The following is a 21,094-nucleotide window of genomic DNA, read 5'->3' on the forward strand; positions in this document are numbered from 1 at the left end:
TCGCTCGGTCTGCCCATGCCGTTTCCGACGCTTCGCCGGATTTTATGAGAGTACTCACAATTTTGGGTCCCATTCCTGATTTTGTGTGAGTTGCTAGAACGCGGGATTGTGTAAACTCTTGCTCTCGGTGTAAGAGAGTTCTTACAATAACTCTCGTGGTTATCCTGCCTGTTCGCGCTGTTTCCGCGTTTCGGTCTACCGTCCATGCTACAAGAGCAAACAATGCACTCTATGCGCGTGCAATATCTGCCCTGCTCGCTCAACGTGTTCTCCGTGCATGCACGGCTTCTCAATCGTGTGCGCGCTCTACTGTCTGAAAGTCTGTCTTAAGTATTACAAATACTTAATTGATTAGAAATACTTAATTGGAAAGTTTATTGGAAACAAACCGAATTCAATAAAATACAGGCTTGCATTATTTTATTTTCTGGATCTGATGTAGTTGTTCCTCTACTACATCTGACGTTCATAATAATAACAGGGAAAAAAAAAACACACATGCCATAGTTTTGTCCTTTGTGGCAGTAGCCAGTTTTGGTGTAACAAGTTTTACATTTTGCTGCCAATTATAAAATGTAATCTGTGTATTATGAGGCTACATCCCATTAAGCTGATCTGATGTGTGTTGGTCTGCCTGACCCCTCTTTTTTTGGAATAATTTTAAGTTACCCTGCCTTATTTGGGAAAGATGGTCTACAGTAGCTTTAAGTTTTAATTTTCTAAAATAAACACTTGGTGGTTCTTTAAGATCTTGACTGTAGCCTATTTATACAGTTCTCTTTTTTCAATATAGTCAATTTGGAGTTAGTTTCATTTCTACAAATGGTGCAAACTCTGCTAGTTTATAAATAAGATTCCCATTCCCCTGCCATTCTGTGATCGGCAATCGGCAGATCATGATCTTGGTGATCGGCCCCAAAAATGCTGTTTGGAGCATCTCTACCCGTGACAGTTGCATTAACAAAGGCACTTGTTCTCTGGTAACCTAGCAACGTAGGGAGTGATACGCTAACGCCAATCATGTAACATTGTCATGTTTGGTTGCGCCATATTGTTGTCTCGTGCTGGTCTGCTGGATTCCTCTTCATAAGCAGAAAATGCATTTTGCACCATTTTATTACACTTTTTTAAGCATTTCTTACATTTTCTTTTATTTTGCACCTTAAATGTTTAGAGACATTTGTCAACATTGTGATAATTGTTAACATTTTGACTTTAGACTTATGTTTACATTTTAATTATTTTCCATGGTTATTGACATTTCTGTCTTAATAACTGAGGGGCCTATGATCAGAGGAAGGTTAAGTTTAAAATAAAAATGTTTAAATGTAATATATTTTTCTCCTGCTCCTTATTTTAAATGGGTCATAAAAAATATCAATAATTATCGATATCGACGGAAATGAAACACTGATATCGTGATACAGTTTTCAGCCATATCGCCCAGCCCTACTTTAAGCTCATGAGATTTGCTCGGTGCTCATAGCGACTGTTCTGTGAAGGATAGAAAAGTGAGATTTTTCTATCTGACCTCGCTGGAGCTCACGAGTGGCAAAACAATCCTTAATAAAAAAATTCAACTTTAGCCACCGTTGCGTTTCAACTCAAGCCACAGGTGTGACTATGAACATCAAAGATACAACTTTACGCTTTGATGTACACTTACTTTTGACTGTAGATGCCCTCCATTTTGTGTGTGACTGTGAGAGAGTGTGTGTATGTGTGTAAGAGAGACTGTTCTTGGGTCTGCGCTCATCTCTCTTCCTCTCTCCCTCTCTGTGTATTAGCGTGGTTGGGGCTCCCCTGCGCTTGGTCTTGGGTACTGCAGAGATATGGGTATATACTGCATGGGTTTGCTTCTGTATGCGCGCGCACACACACACACAGATCAGCACACACATATTTACTCATTACACTGAGGACCTCGATTCATCACTGATAGTGTTCTAGGATCACACACACACACACACACGTTTACACAATCATGATTTGTTTGTACACACTTGAGATTGTGCACAACTTTTTAAAATAATGTTAACTGTTCACTTAAAAATAACTTTTTACATGTATATCGCTTTTTAACAACATGCATCGTGTCAAAACAGCCTTACAGAAATGTATAAATTCTGCACATACGTGACAAATCTGTACATATATAGTGACATCACAATATTACAATTTACTGTAACTGTAGTATACCAGGTGCGTTCGAGTCAAACCGGTACTTCTAAATGCGGAGTATTTATTTATATAAATACCTGCTGATCGGATAATCAAGCCATGATCGGATTACCTGCTTCACTTCTGAAACCCCGGCCTCCCAGGAGTGCCTTTAATGGCTTTTTCCAAACATGTGGAATTGTACTGTAGATGTGGCCGTAGCTCCTAGCCGACTTCCTGTAACGTACAAAGTGGTGCGGTTGGCAGCGCGTGGTCGTGCGTTGTCCTGCAGAAACGGAGGCCGGTGTTTGTTACTCATGCCTAGAAAAAAAAATCATTTAAAACACTTGATGTGCGTTTTTAATTCTCAAAGGATCGACTAGTGAACATGTACATTCCTTAGAGTGCATACACACACACACACACACACACACACACACACACACACACACACTGCATGGTTTTGACACTACCTCATAAATTACTAAACAATAATCATTATATTATTGAGACATGTATGTAAAGGTTGTTGATACATACATACATTTATACACACGCACACAGACCGCAGACACTGCACTGAACTGGGGGTCCATTTTTCCCCTCGAGTGTTTTCACTTCACCGGCATTGTGTGATTTTTATTTGTTTCCTTGTGTTTTCTTCCTCATCCTTACTCTCACTCAGCCCTTATCTCACTGCGTGGTTGTGTGTATTCCATCACCACTGTTTGTGTTGTTGTATTTTTGCACCAAAGGATTGTGGGTAACCGTGTGCTGCTCATGGCTTCACCTGTAACAGGGCTACATCGCTGACGTGGTGTTCATGATCCCTGCTCTTTCTCTCCCTCAGTGGACCGCATCGTGGGCCTGGATAAGGTGGCAGGAATGTCGGAGATGCCTGGGGCGTTTAAGACCCGTAAGGGAATGTTCCGGACGGTGGGTCAGCTCTATAAGGAGCAGCTGTCCAACCTGATGGCCACACTGAGGAACACCAACCCCAACTTTGTGAGATGCATCATCCCGAACCACGAGAAGAAGGTAGCGCCCCCTTTAGCACGGGACTGGATGGACAATGGAAAATAGTAATTAATCTGTTTAAATTAAAACCACCATTCCCCCTCTCTCTCTCTCTCTCTCTCTCTCTCAGGCAGGGAAATTGGACCCTCACCTTGTCCTGGACCAGCTCAGGTGTAACGGTGTGTTGGAGGGAATCCGTATCTGCAGACAGGGCTTCCCCAACCGCGTCGTCTTCCAGGAGTTCAGACAGAGGTGCGTAGCCCGGAAATAAACCCCGCCCGTGTCTTTCTCACCTGCGCTTTACACAAATGTGCGATGCTCAGTCACAGAGCTGAGAGTGGGTTTAATTTCTACTCTTCTTTAGGTATGAGATCCTCACTCCTAACTCCATCCCCAAGGGCTTCATGGATGGAAAACAGGCCTGTGTGCTGATGGTAAGAGTTTACACACTGACCTCAGATCAGCTATCAGACGACAACTTTTTATTATTATTATTATTATTGTTATAAAACAGCGTTTACGAGGCTTAGACAGGCTTAGTCATGTTTGAGATGTTTTATGCTCATATAGTAGTGTTATTACAGTAGAAACTAAAGTTGCAAATGCAACTGAGAGCACTTCCTGTTTCAATGGGGAGAACCTACACCATAATATGTCAATGGAGCAAATTTGGGCACCTCTTGCGCCCCAGGGGTACACCTTATACCCTCTTGCACATGTTCTGACATAGCTTGCAAGCCTCGTCAAATGTGGTAAATTGTATATTTCTTTAAAGTCCTTGCTCTGCACTACAATCCGTCAAAGCAGGTCTCAATGTTACGTGTATGGGATTTTGGGGCCGGTAAATTGCCCCCAACCCTTAGAAAAGTAATAGCACCCCATTCCTGAATAAGCCGCACAATTTGACACGTCTTTCATGAGTCTACGACAAACGGGACAGGACTAGTTACACGCCAAAGTTTAATAGAGAAGAAAGAAGAATGAAAAGAAGAAGCAGCCTGTGAGATTACACGAGTGATGCTTTGCTTCACAAGCAAACTTACAGGTTGCACCACATCGTAAAAGTGCACTTATGAATTAATTAACAAGGTTCAGGCATTGTATGGAAAAATTGTTTTTTAATAGATGAAAGACAGTATTTCCTATAATGTTCACATATCGTAAATACCATCAGCGTTGTTGGCTCACCCGTTTTCTTTCTCCCTTTGTGTGTGTTAGATCAAAGCTCTGGAGCTCGACCCAAATCTGTACCGAATCGGTCAGAGCAAGGTGTTCTTCCGGGCTGGAGTACTGGCCCACCTGGAGGAGGAGCGTGATATGAAGATTACAGATGTCATCATCAGCTTCCAGGCCTGGTGCCGAGGCTACGTCGCCCGCAAGTGAGTGTCGAGGCATGGATACACCTGGACAATGTTGTTGATTCTTCCTGAATCCAAAATGACTCAGGAACAATGGGGGTTCTCTAATGTTTCGTGTGTGTGTGCTACCATCAGGGCGTTTGCTAAGAGGCAGCAGCAGCTGACAGCCATGAGAGTGATCCAGAGGAACTGCGCTGCTTACCTAAAACTCAGGAACTGGCAGTGGTGGAGACTCTTCACTAAGGTAAAGCCTCAAACACTTTAGGTGTTAATAGAATTAAAACTTCCTTGTGTGCAAGTGGTTGTGTAAGTGAGCATGCTTTCATGACCTGATCCTTTTCGTACTGTAGGTGAAGCCTCTCCTCCAGGTGAGCAGGCAGGAGGAGGAGATGCAAGCCAAAGAAGAAGAGCTCCACAAAATCCGCGAGAAACAGGTGCAAGCTGAGAAACAAGTGGAGGAGATAGAAGCCAAATATCAGCAGGTAACACATGCATATACACTGCTCATATTATGCACGTTAATTTATTAACCTTTTTGACTCAATTTATTCCACCATAGAGAGGCATTACATCATCAAAACACAACCTTTTCATTGTTCTCCAACTACACACACAGCACCATCCCACTTGTTTTGTCACACTCTTGCATCCCTCTGAGTCACCATTTTCTCTCTGTGCTTAGCTGAATACGGAGAAGCTGGCTCTACAAGAGCAGCTGCAGGCCGAGATGGACCTCTGCGCCGAGGCGGACGAGATGAGGAACCGACTGGTGGCAAAGAAGCAGGAGCTGGAGGAGATCCTCCACGACCTGGAGGCTCGAGTGGAGGAGGAGGAAGAGAGAGCCAATCAGCTTCAGACAGAGAAAAAGAAGATGCAGCAGAACATCACGGTACAGCACTGCAGTGTTTTAACTATACATTGAACCGCACCATCGGTTCATTTTCATGAACAACCAAACCGGTGGCTGAACGAGACGAGATGTCTCTGTCATCCTATAGGATCTGGAGCAGCAGCTTGATGAAGAGGAGGCTGCTCGGCAGAAGCTGCAGCTGGAGCGCGTCACAATGGAAGCCAAGCTCAAGAAGGTGGAGGAGGACGTCATGGTGCTGGATGACCAGAATAACAAACTGATGAAGGCGAGTCTACACAAAGATGCTAACAAACTTTTCAACTTTTAAATGTAGTTTCTAAACTGAAAGTTTTTGTGTTGGCTTAACAGGAAAAGAAGCTGATGGAAGAGAGAATCAACGAGTTCACCACCAACCTGGCTGAGGAGGAGGAGAAATCCAAGAGCCTGCAGAAGCTGAAGAACAAACACGAGGCCATGATCACAGACCTTGAGGGTATGAGCTTATACAAATATGCTGTTGGAACCAATATGGATGACCTTGCTTAAAGCAGTAGATCTGTGAATAACCAGGTCACAGGAGCACCTGCAGACTGCGATTTAGTTCTTAGGTAATTTAAATCCATGTTCAGTGAACTGACTTTGTTTCTTGACTTTTTAGATCGTCTACGCCGGGAGGAGAAAATGAGGCAGGAGCTGGAGAAGAACCGCAGGAAGTTGGAGGGCGACTCCACCGAGCTTAGCGACCAGATTGCTGAACTCCAGGCCCAGATCGCTGAGCTCCGAGCTCAACTTGCCAAGAAGGAGGAGGAGCTGCAGGACGCACTGGCCAGGTCTGTGCCAAAAAACTCTCATTTAGCATAACTTCAGCAAGTCTGAAAATGTAAATGGAAATGAAATTATTGGTATTTCTCTATGTTTTCATTGGTAGAAAATGGTGACCAGGCTAGAAGTTCTTCTTAAAAATTCTAAAGATGTTTTATAGCTTTCATAGTTTTTACTTAAACATATTAACTAAAACATTTTGTCATCATTTCCTTTCTGCAGAATTGAAGAAGAGGCAGCACAGAAGAACCTGGCCCACAAGAAGATCCGTGAGCTGGAGGCTCAGCTGAGTGAGCTGCAGGAGGACTTGGAGCTGGAAAAAGCTGCTCGTGCCAAAGCTGAGAAACACCGCCGTGACCTGGGAGAGGAGCTAGAGGCCCTGAAGACTGAGCTGGAGGACACACTGGACACTACTGCTGCTCAGGAGGCACTCAGGTACTGCTACGGGACCAGAATGGCTGAGCACTGGAACTAGGCTTATAATGTGGGTGATGAGGTTGGACCAGGGGAGCCAAGATTATGGCACAGGAAATGGCAGTACATCTGACGTGTAATCTGAGAGGGATGTTATATTTAAATGTCCCAGATAAGCTTCCTGATTTGCTAATAGATATGGATCCGAAATGGCCGACCATCTGCAATCTGCAGTTATAGGCAGTGGCCGTCCTGTACATTACATCCTGCAATGGATGGAAAATACTTCAGCATTACCATTACTTACTGGTTTGTATGTGGTTTATCAGGACAAAGCGTGAGACAGAGGTGACCCAGTTGAAGAAGTCTCTGGAAGAAGAAGCTAAAGTCCACGAGCAGGTTGTGGCAGAGATGCGACAGAAACACAGCGTGGCTTTCGACGAGCTCAATGAGCAGCTGGAGCAGGCCAAGAGGGTAAACCACACATCTCTTCTACTTTCACTTTACATTGAATATGAATAAACGATTGCACATTTATTATATGCTAATTTCTGAGCACATTCCATGTTTGTGTGTGTGTAGAACAAGGCATCAGTGGACAAGGTGAAGCAGACCCTGGAGTCGGAGCGTAACGAGCTGCAGATCGAGCTGCAGACGCTGCTGCAGGGTAAGAACGAGTCGGAGCACCGCAGGAAGAAGGCAGAAGCTCAGGTGCAGGAGCTGCAGATCAAACACTCAGAGAGCGAGAAGCAGAAAGCTGAGCTCCTGGACAAAGTGTCAAAATTGCAGGTACACGCCTCTCACAGTCTTGCAAACGCACCCCAAGTATGATGATATTACCTCTTGAATCAGTCTAAAATTCACAGACCTTATTGATTTAGGTAAACCCAGACTGCGACAGTAATGTGTGTAGATGTTAACCCTTCAAGCTTTTAAACGTTTATTTGTAGAGTTTGAGTTGCTGCTGATCTGCTGCTTGTGTTTCCTCTAGACCGAGCTCGATAACGTGTGCACTGTGCTGAGTGAAGTGGAGGGAAAATCCATCAAAGCAACCAAAGACCGCTCAGCTGTGGAGTCCCAACTGCAGGATATCAATGTATGTGTCCACCACTCACCTTACCCGTCCAACACTTTCCTCTCTATTCCTGTCCAACACTTTCCTCTCCATTCCTGTCCAACACTTTCCTCTCCATATCTGTCCAACACAATCCTGTCCAACACAATCCTGTCCAACACTTTCCTTTCCATACCTGTCCAACACTTTCCTTTCCATACCTGTCCAACACTTTCCTTTCCATACCTGTCCAACACTTTCCTCTCCATACCTGTCCAACACTTTCCTCTCCATACCTGTCCAACACTTTCCTCTCCATACCTGTCCAACACTTTCCTCTCCATACCTGTCCAACACATACCTGTCCAACACATACCTGTCCAACACATACCTGTCCAACACATACCTGTCCAACACTTTCCTCTCCGTTCCTGTCCAACACTTTCCTCTCCGTTCCTGTCCAACACTTTTCTCTCCGTTCCTGTCCAACACTATTCTGTCCAACACATTCCTGTCCAACACTTTCCTCTCCGTTCCTGTCCAACACTTTCCTCTCCGTTCCTGTCCAACACTTTCCTCTCCGTTCCTGTCCAACACTTTCCTCTCCGTTCCTGTCCAACACTTTTCTGTCCAACACATTCCTCTCCATACCTGTCCAACACATTCCTGTCCAACACTTTCCTCTCCATACCTGTCCAACACATTCCTGTCCAACACTTTCCTCTCCATATCTGTCCAACACTTTCCTCTCCATATCTGTCCAACACTTTCCTCTCCATATCTGTCCAACACATATCTGTCCAACACATATCTGTCCAACACATATCTGTCCAACACATATCTGTCCAACACATATCTGTCCAACACATACCTGTCCAACACATTCCTCTTCATACCTGTCCAACACAATCCTGTCCAACACTTTCCTCTCCATACCTGTCCAACACATTCCTGTCCAACACATTCCTCTCCATACCTGTCCAACACATTCCTCTCCATACCTGTCCAACACATTCCTGTCCAACACTCTCCTCTCCATACCCGTCCACCAACTCACATTTATTACTAACTCTTATTTTCTCTCAGCTTACCTGCCCACCAAACCACATTTTTTTACCTGTCTACCATTGCCCTTCCCTTACCTGTTTACCGCAACATGTCTTTTACCTGTCTACTGCTACCTCTGCCTTACTTGTCCACCACTCATGTTAGCCTCACATATCCACCGCTCAACTCCCCTCAACTGCGCACCGCACACATCCCCTCAACTGTCTGCCACTCAGCCTACTTGTCCACCATTCGCCTTGTCTCACCTTTCCATTGCACCACTTATCTTACCCGTCTAGCACTTTACCTTACATATCCACCTTGTTCTATATCTTTACAGTAGTTCAACATATTTAGTCAGTGTAAGCATGTGTAACAGTGAAAGAATTCTGTCACATAAGCGGATGTGTTGATCCAGTGAGGTTTGTAACACAGTGTTTGTGTGTATGTGACGTGTAGGAGTTGCTCCAAGAGGAGACTCGTCAGAAACTGTCTATAAACACACGGATGAGGCAGCTGGAGGATGAACAGAACAACCTGAAAGAACAGCTGGAGGAAGAGGAGGAGGCCAAGAGAAACCTTGAGAAACAGTTAGTTGCAGCTCAGGCCCAGGTACAAACATGTTGATATCGTCATTCTAAAGCTGTTTTTTTAATGTAATAACCATAACATAAATCACACCAGTCCCCTCGACCTAACATTACCTCCCTTGTCCCCAGATGGTCGAGATGAGGAAGAAGATGGAGCAGGAATCAGGTGCTCTGGAAAACACGGAGGAAGTGAAGAAGCGTATCCAGCGTGAACTTGAGACCGTCAATCAGCGCTTGGATGAAAGGAACCTGGCCTATGACAAACTGGACAAGACCAAGACTCGCCTGCAGCAGGAGCTGGACGACCTGCTGGTGGACCAGGACCATCTGAGACAGATTGTTTCCAACCTGGAGAAAAAGCAGAAGAAGTTTGACCAGGTGTGTTTTGTGTCTAAAAGTTATTCTTGGTTATGTTCTCCATGATGGATTATTTATGAGGTAGAGAGCAAGGAAGATGTAGAGAGAGAGAACAGCAGAGAGGATGAGCGAGGAAGATGGAAAGAGATGGTTAAAGTGAGAGAGCAAGTCTGAGAGGTGGAGAGAGATAGAAGTACATTTTGATGTTGTAATAATGACGTATACTATTTCGCGCATGCGTGTGTGTGTATAGATGCTTGCAGAGGAAAAGGCTATCTCCGCTCGCTATGCTGAGGAGCGTGACCGGGCTGAAGCCGAGGCTCGAGAGAAGGAGACTCGAGCCCTTGCTCTGACTCGTGAACTCGAGACCCTGTCGGACATTAAGAACGAGATGGAGCGAGCCAACAAGGCGCTCCGGACCGAGATGGAGGACCTCGTCTCCTCCAAGGACGATGTCGGCAAGAGTGTGAGTTACACACCGCACTCATTCCTAACAGGTGAGCTTAAGTTAATCAATTCAGTCTGATCACACAGGCTCTGATCCTCGCAGGTGCACGAGCTGGAAAAGTCGAAGCGTGGCATGGAGCAGCAGCTGGAGGAGATGCGCACACAGCTGGAGGAGCTGGAGGATGAGCTGCAGGCTACCGAGGATGCCAAACTGCGACTTGAGGTCAACATGCAGGCTATGAAGGCTCAGTTCGAGAGGGACCTGGCTGGCCGAGACGAGATGGGAGAGGAGAAGAAGAGGCAGCTCGTCAAACAGGTATAATATAACCTAATGCAGCACTACCACTCCTTATTAATGATCATAGTGCATCATGGGTAATTCACACTGGTTTTAGGTGCGGGAGATGGAGATGGAGCTAGAGGACGAGAGAAAGCAGCGCTCTGTTGCCGTGGCAGCGCGTAAGAAGATGGAGGTGGACCTGAAGGATCTGGAGGCGGCCATCGATCAGGCCAACAAGAACCGAGATGAGGCTCTGAAACAGCTTAAAAAACTGCAGGTACGCAGCATGGAGTCAACATAAGAGATCACACCGATTACTCAGACACCACTGTTAAACTCTGTGTGTGTGTGTGTGTTCAGGCTCAGATGAAGGACCTGCTGCGGGAGGTGGATGAGACACGTCTCTCCAGAGAGGAGATTCTGGCGCTGAGCAAAGAGAACGAGAAGAAGCTCAAGAGCATGGAGGCAGACATGATCCAAATGCAGGAGGTATATACACACACATGCACGCACGCACAAACAAACACACACACACGCGCATTAGTAAGAGTGCCTTTTTCTTTGTGTGTGTGTGTAGGAGCTGGCTGCAGCGGAGAGGGCAAAGAGACAGGCTCAGCAGGAGAGAGACGAACTGCAGGACGAGATCAACAACCAGAACAGCAAAAAGTAAGTTTATATAAACACACACAGAAAAACAAGGAGTGCTTCGTGAATGCATACTCAGTGATCTTTTTCACTTCTCTGCGTGTCAGCGCTCTCACAGTGGAGGAGAAGCGACGTCTGGAGGCCCGCATCGCTCAGCTGGAAGAGGAGCTGGAGGAGGAGCAGAACAACACCGAGCTGGTCAACGATCGCCTCAAGAGGGCCGTGCTGCAGGTCAGCCAACGTTTCTTGTAATCGGCGTGTCTGAGTTATTGTCTTTACTCTAAGCAACAACTTCAGTTCATCTCAGTCGCTCACTTGCACTCTGTGTCTCTCAGACGGACCAGATCAACGTAGAGCTGACTGCCGAGCGCAGCACCGCTCAGCGCCTGGAGGGGGCGCGCTCCCAGCTCGAGCGCCAGAACAAGGATATGAAGGTGAAACTGACCGAGCTGGAGGGAGCGGTAAAGGGCAAATACAAGGCCTCTATCGCCGCCCTGGAGGCCAAAATCATACAGCTCGAAGAACAGCTGGATATTGAGACCAGGTCAGATCAGATGACTGACACTCCTTATGACCTGTGTTTTTTTTTTTTTTTTTTTTTTGCACTTTATAAAAAAAAATGTATGTATGTTTTAGAGAGAGGCAGGCAGCCACCAAACTGGTCCGTCGCTCAGAGAAGAAGCTGAAGGAGGTGATTCTGCAGGTAGATGATGAGAGACGTAATGCTGACCAGTACAAAGACCAGGTCAGTACCTGTCCTGATTTCACACACACACACACACACACACACACACACACACACACACACACAAGTACTGCAGTGATCATCAGTGACTTTGTTGGCTTCCGAGCACTGAGTGTATTGTGTGTCCGGCTGCAGATGGAGAAGTTAAACAGCCGTATGAAGCAGCTGAAGAGGCAGCTGGAGGAGGCTGAGGAGGAGGCGCAGAGAGCCAATGCCAACCGCAGGAAACTGCAGCGAGAGCTGGAGGACGCCACCGAGTCGGCCGACGCCATGAACCGTGAGGTCTCCTCACTCAAGAGCAAACTCAGGTAATGAGTCAACCCAAACGTCACTTCACGCCTCAAAAATGTGGTTAAGGGGCAGTACAGGTATTTGCTGTCATATATAGTGGAGTAAAAGCGTTCTCTAATAAATCTAGTCAATAAAGTACATGAAATGTGTACAGTGACAAGGTATATCTGCTGTTGGTTATATTCTTAATGATCTGATTAATGCAGGTATAATATTTTGTTCATTTATTTAACATTTAACTTGCGGACTGCCACTTTAAAATGGCATATGTCATAGTGACTGACCTATTAGACAAATTTAGACTGTTATTGTACTGCGTTCTGTGTAAGTGAACTCACTGTATGTGTGTGTGATTGCAGACGTGGAGATCTGCCCTTCACCAACATCCGCCGTATCGTCACCCGCACGGGTGTGGAAAGCGACGACGAGCCTGACGCCAAGACCGAAACACCCGAACCCAAACCAGAGTGAACTAGAGAGAACCAACATGACATGGCCACCTGCTGGCTGTAGTGCTGAACTGCAGCACTCTTTTATACACACACACACACACACACACACACATAATAGACCACACCGTCTACTGGGATTCAGATTTAATTTGTTAGTGCTATCTCTCTCTCTCTCTCTCTCACACACACACACACACACACACACATATACTGTAACGCTGACAATCAATACTCCAGTCCGTAGTCAGTTAAGGACCAAATGATTTTTTTTTGTTTTTGTTTTTTCCGTTGTTGCATGTATTCACCAGGATTTTGAAGACGGGGACAATATTTTTATAAGGAGCCGTTCCTCCTCTTCTTCTTCTCCGTATTCTTGTTCTTCATCTCCTAGGCTTATGTCTCAATCTATTTTTCTAATTGAAATTAGAACGAACGAAGAAGTTTCGAATTAAAGAAGTGAAGAAATAAATAAACTGTTTAAAGGGGACCAAAATAATAACAATAAATAAATAAATAATTCTTCAAGTTCTCTATAGAAATGTATTTTATTCTAAAATTTTTATAACGGTGTAAGGATGAAAAGTATATGACCTGTTCACGGTAACTGCTGCATCTTCATCTCTCTCTCTCTCCACACACACTGCAGCGATCTTCCATGTTTATCTCATGCTTTAACTCGAACGAGCACCGAGAATGTTAGAGATGTGCACTGTAATGACCACGGTGAGAGTATACACATCTCTGCACTGAGTAATATAGTGATTATAATAAACACCACTGTTGGAACGAGGCACACACACACACACATGCGTGTGCGCTCGTAGATAAGCCACTGTGCACTATATAAGCCTTAAAGTCATGTACTTGGACATCTTGTTTTGGCTAGGGTGTGTATGTGTGTAGTGTGTGTGTGTGTGGTTTCCTCCCCAGGTGCAGGGTGAAGCTGGGGTGGAGGGCAGATTAATAAGTCTTTCTCAGCACACTGTATGCATTCACTTCCCGAGCACACTCTGTGCTTTGTGTATTTTATTTTTTATTATTATTTTTGGTTTGTCCATACGGTTTAATTCATGGCGTTTTTCTGCTCACGGTGCCTGGCTTCAACTTACTCGCTCACACTGCTGGGAAGTGAGAGGAACTCGTTCTTACTCCTGATGACCTATGAATAGCTAAAGAGGCTCTTACTTTTGACATAAGGAAATGATTTAAAATAAAAATTATGTACGCTAATTTTTGTATTTCTTTCTCATGCAACTCTTGACGATCTCCGGAGACTCGGGTTGTAAACTGTTGGTATTATGCAAATAAAAACGGCTTTCTAAAAAGGCTACAGTGGACGGCTTGATTATTCATTTCGTTTCTGGACAAGATGTGCGTGAACACGGTTCACATTTCACCTTCAGTCTCTTTGGCTTTCTATAATCAATTAAATTCAATAATAGACATTATTACAGAAATAATATTAGATAAAAACAGTTTGTCTCTAATGAGCGAACCAAAGGAGTTGGTGGCAAGGAAAAAACCCCTGAGACGACATGAGAAGGAAACCTCATCCTTATTTGGGTGATACCAAATGATGTGACCATAAATCAATTCCTGCTAAAAAAAAAAAGAACAATTGTATTAAAGAAAGCATGTTTTAGTTAACATGCACTGCACTTTGAGATTAGCAGCTGTTCACCGATGTAGATTTGAATACAAAACTGGCAGTTTCAGTCATAAAACTAATCAAGCATCCTGCCTGTCCATGTGCATGGAGTTCCCTATGATGTATTGTCACAATGTCGTGGGTGTTCATGCCTGGGATAGGCTCCAGGCTCCGCACCACCCTGTATACAGGATTAAGCAATACAGAGAGAGATTATGCAAACACTTAAGTAATGTACACATGAACCTGAAGATGTACAGCATTCTTGGTCGGGGCTCCCTTTACATGAATCACTGCAGCAATGAGGCGTGGGTGTTCTGGAAGCCCAGGTTACTCTGATAGAGGCCTTCAGCTTTTCTGCATTGTTGGGTCTGGTGTCTCTTATCTTCACAATACTCCAGAGATCCTCTATGGGGTTCAGGTCGGGAACGTTTGCTGGCCAATCAAGCACAGGGTTACCATGGACCTTAAACCAGGTATTAATACTTTTGGCAGTGTGGACAGGTAGCAAAGTCCTGCTGGAAAATGAAATCAGCACCTCCATAAATTTGGTCAGCAGAGGGAAGCATGGAGTGCTCTAAAACTTCCTAGATTCCTAGAAATAGCAAGAGTTCACACAAAACAAGGAGAGTCCACTTTTAGCCATTATGCTGCCCGCAGTTGGAACCAGCTTCCAGAAGAGATCAGATGTGTTAAAACATTAGTCACACTTAAATCTAACAACTCATCTGTTTACCTGTGCATTTTTTGAATGAGCACTGTGCTACATCCGAACCAACTGCACTGTATTTTGTTTCTTGTATTTTCAACTGTTTTATTTTGATTCTAAATCAAATTTTAAGTCGTTTTAAAAGTGCCACTACAAACTCTCTTTATTTTTATTTTAAATCAAATTTAAATAATTTAGTGCTAATAATTTTAGTAAAAAGTTTAAGTGCTATTATTTTCTATTTCTTTTTATGATTATTTGCTTCTTTTTAATGTAAAGCGCTTTGAATTACCATTGTTTATGAAAATAAACTTGCCATGCCTAGACAGATGTGCTGACCTGAATTGAATTACTGAAATATATAAACTTTTTGATAATATTCTCGTTTCTTGAGACGCGCGCGCATGTGTGTGTGTACAAAGATTTTATTTTGTCAGCCTGAATTTGAGTAATGAAGGTTTTTTTCATTTAAAATATGATTATCATCATATCATTTTATCCATTCAGATTAAATTGCAATGCAAGTTTATGTTCAGTTCATGTAATTTAAAATACTATTTTGCTTTGAAGAATTTTGGCACTGTTACACTCGCATATAGGTTTTCTTTGAAAAAAGTTAGTAAAAAAGATTTTAAAAAAATTGGGGGGATTGTAACTACGTAGCAAATTAATTATAAATATTTAGCATGTTAAATAGCACTAATATATAAAACACTAGAGTTATCCATTATGTTTAAAGTATTCATCCAAAATTTAAATAAGAAATACACTGTATTTAATGTATTTATTTGATCTGTGTAGGCTGTTTAGAACGTCAGACCTTTTACTAAGCCTGTAAAGAACCTCATCTTACCCAAACACAAACAGGACCCCATTTTTTCCCTAAAGATTATTATAATTTTTTTAAACTTTGAGCATAACACACATGCACACAAATACACACAAACATACACACACATTACAAATGTTAACACTTTCACACTCAACACACATGTGCAAGTGTGGTGCACTCAGGCGGCGATGGCTTTTTGTAGGATTTAACATGCTCAAATAACACCTAGGTTGTGTAGTGGACCTGGGGTGGTGAAGGCGCAGGGTGCTTGGGCCCGTCATCATTGCTTGCAACTACTGTATTTATTTATCTATCTATCTATCTATAGATAGATAGATAGATAGATAGATAGACAGATAGAATCTGCTGCTATTAGGATGCCTGAAAATCGTGTGGCCCGGGGCCCCCAGGGGCCCCCACATGGGATTTTGCTGGATATCTCATACACACTTTCACGTAGGCACACAAAACTCGGTCATGGGCTCAACTCAACAGGAGGCCGGTTATTTTGGGTCGTTTGCAAAAATGCACCTGAGGGATTTTTATATACTCCTCCTATTTATAATCATCACCAAACCGGGCCGATGTGATCTAAATATATATGTTTGATCTCACAAACGCTTCAGCCGTGATAATGCCTTAAACCTACACCGATGAATGTAATGATGAATTACTTCTTGTGTGGCACTATATTCAGTGACATCATATTCAGTGACATCACATTGAGTGACATTATAGTGTGAGGCTTATTTTCCAGCATCTGCTGCCTATTGTATACACTTACACATCACAAATGTTAACACTCAGAAACACGCACACACACACACACACCCCTTCACACATACATACATACACATCACAAATGTTAACACACACCCACACACACTAACAAGTCACATGTCTCACACACACATCACATATACATACTAACACACACATGTCACTAATGTTAGCAAACAGACTCACACACCAAACACACAAACATGCACAAACACTTTTATTCACCTCACACACACTAACGCACTTAAATATTTAGGGCCCAAACTGACATTCCATATATACATTTATATTTATATTTATTTATATATATATAAATATTTATATTTATCTATATATATCTATATATATAGAGTGGTGTGAAAAACTTTTTGCCCCCTTCCTGATTTCTTATTCTTTTGCATGTTTGTCACACTTAAATGTTTCGGCTCATCAAAAACCGTTAACTATTAGTCAAAGATAACACAAGTAAACACAAAGTGCAGTTTTTAAATGAAGGTTTACGTTATTAAGGGAGAAAAAAACTCCAAATCTACATGGCCCTGTGTGAAAAAGTGATTGCCCCCCTTGTTAAAAAATAACTTAACTGTGATTTATCACACCTGAGTTCAATTTCTGTAGTCACACCCAGGCCTGATTACTGCCACACCTGTTTCAATCAAGAAATCACTTAAATAGGACCTACCTGACACAGAGAAGTAGATCAAAAGCACCTCAAAAGCTAGACATCATGCCAAGATCCAAAGAAATTCAGGAACAAGTGAGAACAAAAGTAATTGAGATCTATCAGTCTGGTAAAGGTTATAAAGCCATTTCTAAAGCTTTGGGACTCCAGTGAACCACAGTGAACCTTCCCAGGAGTGGCCGGCCGACCAAAATTACCCCAGGAGCGCAGAGACAACTCATCCGAGAGGCCACAAAAGACCCCAGGACAACATCTAAAGAACTGCAGGCCTCACTTGCCTCAATTAAGGTCAGTGTTCACGACTCCACCATAAGAAAGAGACTGGGCAAAAACGGCCTGCATGGCAGATTTCCAAGGCGCAAACCACTTTTAAGCAAAAACAACATTAAGGCTCGTCTCAATTTTGCTAAAAAACATCTCAATGATTGCCAAGATTTTTGGGAAAATACCTTGTGGACCGACGAGACAAAAGTTGAACTTTTTGGAAGGTGCGTGTCCCGTTACATCTGGCGTAAAGTAACACAGCATTTTAGAAAAAGAACATCATACCAGCAGTAAAATATAGTGGTGGTAGTGTGATGGTCTGGGGTTGTTTTGCTGCTTCAGGACCTGGAAGGCTTGCTGTGATCGATGGAACCATGAATTCTACTGTCTACCAAAAAATCCTGAAGGAGAATGTCCGGCCATCTGTTCGTCAACTCAAGCTGAAGCGATCTTGGGTGCTGCAGCAGGACAATGACCCAAAACTCACCAGCAAATCCACCTCTGAATGGCTGAAGAAGAACAAAATGAAGACTTTGGAGTGGCCTAATCAAAGTCCTGACCTGAATCCTATTGAGATGTTGTGGCATGACCTTAAAAAGGTGGTTTATGCTAGAAAACCCTCAAATAAAGCTGAATTACAACAATTCTGCAAAGATGAGTGGGCCAAAATTCCTCCAGAGCACTGTAAAAGACAGTTATTGCTGCTAAGGGTGGCCCAACCAGTTATTAGGTTCAGGGGGCAGTTACTTTTTCACACAGGGCCATGTAGGTTGGTTTTTCTCCCTAAATAATAAAAGCCATCATTTAAAAACTGCATTTTGTGTTTACTTGTGTTATCTATCTAATAGTTAAATGTGTTTGATGATCAGAAACATTTTGTGTGACAAACATGCAGAAGAATAAGAAATCAGGAAGGGGCAAATAGTTTTTCACACTACTGTATGGGTCAATGACGTGACGCCCCCTTTTTCTGTCCGGGTTAATTTTATTTTGCAGAAAAAACTAAAAAAATACATAAAAATTTCTCATTTACTTGTTATACCGTCTTTACCCCAGAAATGTGGCTTTAAAGGAAAGGTAGGATTAAGAAGTGAGCAAGTGATGAATTAGTCTTTAGGTCCCAGGCAGATACAGTAACAATAATGGGTGCCCTACCTTATGCAGTCTCCAATGCCTAATAAACGCGACCAGCTGCTCCCCATCCCCTCTGGTTGGCTTTCCACCTTAAAGTAATATTTCAAAATTATTATTAAAGGGGGGTAAAATGAAGGTGGAAAAAGCAAACTTTTTTTATATACACGTCACGTTTTCTTGAGGTCCAAGAAAATACAAAAATGCCAAGTAAAAAAGCGATGGCCCGCACACAAACATAATTTATTCCACAGAACATGACTGACTTTTTTTCTTTTTTTTTTTTTCAAGGACAGAAGAGATTATGAACATGTTTTTACCATTCAGGTTGCAGCAAAGTCTCCAAGTCGAAGGTGCCCAGCAGCAGATTCCGCACCATGGCAGTAGCAGAGGTGGCAAGGCGGGCTGCTCTCCACGCTTCTGCCTGGCAAAACAACCCAGAGCCCTTTCAATCTAAAAAATAATTTCACATCACAATATTAATTTATTGGCAACTTTTAAAAACCTTTTCATGTTTCATACTGATTCTTGCTTAGCTTCCCAATAGTTAATAGGATTTTATGTATAAATGCAGATTAATGATAAAGATATAAAACAGTGTTATAAGCTAACCAAAACGGAGCCAAATACATATTAGCAACCATAATCTAAAGCTATCCAAAACAAGGGGAAATACATTAGAACATTTATAAACATCTGTAAACTCCATAAGGCATTAGCTTAGCCACCGGGAAATATCATGTTTGTGCTACATAAGGCAGCATGTTAGCATGATTTACCTAAACTATGTAAATGGCATTAAAAGCCAATGTGTCACACAAGCTGACAAGAGCTAGCTGAAGTGAGGAAAATATTTACTAATATTAGTTTAATATTATCAGAATAAGAGTTATATAAGACTTAATAACTTACCCAGTGTGTCCCCCTGGATTCTCTCTTCAAAATGCTCCCGTTCATCGTCAGGGCCACACAATCTTCTTCTGAGGTAAATGTAAACTCCTCCCACTTTCCAGAACATTCTGAAGTTTCTTTGGATGTGTAGTAGCGCGTGTTATCTTCCAAACGTGCAGAAAACTGAATCTGTGTGTAAACTCAAGCCTGTCTTTGTGTGTGTGTGTTTTTCATGCCGGTATCAGGGGGCGTGGCCTAGTATGTAAATTAACCGGGCCGATTTCCGTGTGATTGGCGTGTGGGCGTGTCCTGCCTCGGGTCATTAGCAGATAATGAAGTGCGACAGAAATTCTAAAATGTGTATAACTATAGTTAAATTCCATAACATGCCAATTACATGTGATACCAATTTCACGTGTTCATTTTTTTATTAGTTAGTTCGTAGTTATTGCCTTGATAATAGAAAATATGAGCACATCATGTATGACAGTTGCCAAAGTGAGATATGAGCTAAAATGACCAGATCCTGCCATGAACTATATAGGAGACATATCTTGTATGTACATATAGGGCTTATATGTGTATATAAAGAAGCAATACAGGAGACCTATATGGCCTGTATATGCACATATATGCACCTCAATTTTGCCTATATGCAGCATATATATTATCATATATATGCATATATTCTGCATATAGGTTTAATATATGCGCATATATCCTCATATAGGTTCTTTCCATGTGGGATCACTTTTCCTAGTTGGCATAATTTCAAACATGTTTTACATCCATTGACAAAACTATAAAGCATTTGCACATATATTTCTATCATGATATACAAACAGATTTATGTTGATTCTATCCATATCATCCGGGGCGACCATCTCAAGGATGGGATACTGCATTAGCCAGACACAAGTGAAGACCCCCTGGAAACAACTGTAAGGTAAATCAGTCTCTCTCAAATAGTTAAGAAAAAGCTGTTTTTTAACTGCTGTGATGTCGTAGTCACTTTTGGTCATCATGTGGAGTGACCACCCCAAAAATGTGAATTATATTTTTTTCCCACAAATCTATATTTTGATGATAAATTTGATAGTACTTAGAAGAAGCTAGTTTGGTTTCTGAGGCTAACTGTTAGTCTGTTATACTTAAAAACATAAGTATATAAGAGTAAACTTGAAAACATCATATGGGGCGACCGAGTATCATGTGGGGCGACCACTGCTGAGTGTTTTAAATGATAGATATATGTCCTATATTTGTAGTTTTCTCATTCTATACATCAATTATATACATAGAGTTAATTGTTTAAGCATAATTATTTGTATATTTTATCTTTTTTTTTCTAAATTCAGCAATTTTCCATTCCTTTTATAGGGATAAACATTACATATTACATACAATCCTACAGGAAAAATGTAAAAAAAAAAAAAAAAAACTACACATTGACATTCCATTTATGTGACTATACATGTATTAGTCATTTAAAACAAGTTTTAACCTATTTTACCTATTTCCTACAACAAGCAAAGAGAAGACTGCTCGTCATAGAAAGTCAACCTTTGAGGGACCCTGCAGCAAGAGCAGAGAATCTTGCAAGGAAAAGCAAGAGGTAAAGAAAAAAG

General features: G+C 42.4%; 1 protein-coding gene across 2 annotated transcripts in view; it reads left to right on the forward strand.

Annotated features, from left to right (window-relative positions):
* The window catches only part of myh9b (myosin, heavy chain 9b, non-muscle), a 46,211-nt gene extending 32,354 nt beyond the window's left edge, over positions 1-13,857 (forward strand). For both annotated transcript variants that reach the window (XM_053489859.1, XM_053489860.1), the window contains 26 exons: positions 3,011-3,198; positions 3,308-3,429; positions 3,542-3,611; positions 4,396-4,556; positions 4,671-4,779; positions 4,886-5,017; positions 5,218-5,424; positions 5,534-5,671; positions 5,755-5,878; positions 6,044-6,215; positions 6,430-6,642; positions 6,951-7,095; positions 7,204-7,410; positions 7,613-7,717; positions 9,182-9,334; positions 9,442-9,690; positions 9,923-10,135; positions 10,220-10,432; positions 10,512-10,673; positions 10,757-10,885; positions 10,974-11,062; positions 11,149-11,272; positions 11,377-11,585; positions 11,678-11,786; positions 11,922-12,094; positions 12,437-13,857. In XM_053489859.1, the coding sequence (XP_053345834.1) occupies positions 3,011-3,198; positions 3,308-3,429; positions 3,542-3,611; positions 4,396-4,556; positions 4,671-4,779; positions 4,886-5,017; positions 5,218-5,424; positions 5,534-5,671; positions 5,755-5,878; positions 6,044-6,215; positions 6,430-6,642; positions 6,951-7,095; positions 7,204-7,410; positions 7,613-7,717; positions 9,182-9,334; positions 9,442-9,690; positions 9,923-10,135; positions 10,220-10,432; positions 10,512-10,673; positions 10,757-10,885; positions 10,974-11,062; positions 11,149-11,272; positions 11,377-11,585; positions 11,678-11,786; positions 11,922-12,094; positions 12,437-12,548 (4,028 nt within the window). In that variant the 3' untranslated portion in view covers positions 12,549-13,857. The remainder of the gene's footprint in view (positions 1-3,010; positions 3,199-3,307; positions 3,430-3,541; positions 3,612-4,395; positions 4,557-4,670; positions 4,780-4,885; positions 5,018-5,217; positions 5,425-5,533; positions 5,672-5,754; positions 5,879-6,043; positions 6,216-6,429; positions 6,643-6,950; positions 7,096-7,203; positions 7,411-7,612; positions 7,718-9,181; positions 9,335-9,441; positions 9,691-9,922; positions 10,136-10,219; positions 10,433-10,511; positions 10,674-10,756; positions 10,886-10,973; positions 11,063-11,148; positions 11,273-11,376; positions 11,586-11,677; positions 11,787-11,921; positions 12,095-12,436) is intronic.
* Positions 13,858-21,094: the final 7,237 nt, after the last annotated feature.

The sequence above is a fragment of the Clarias gariepinus genome, chromosome 28 (genome assembly GCF_024256425.1).
Source record: "Clarias gariepinus isolate MV-2021 ecotype Netherlands chromosome 28, CGAR_prim_01v2, whole genome shotgun sequence".
Taxonomy (NCBI): domain Eukaryota; kingdom Metazoa; phylum Chordata; class Actinopteri; order Siluriformes; family Clariidae; genus Clarias; species Clarias gariepinus.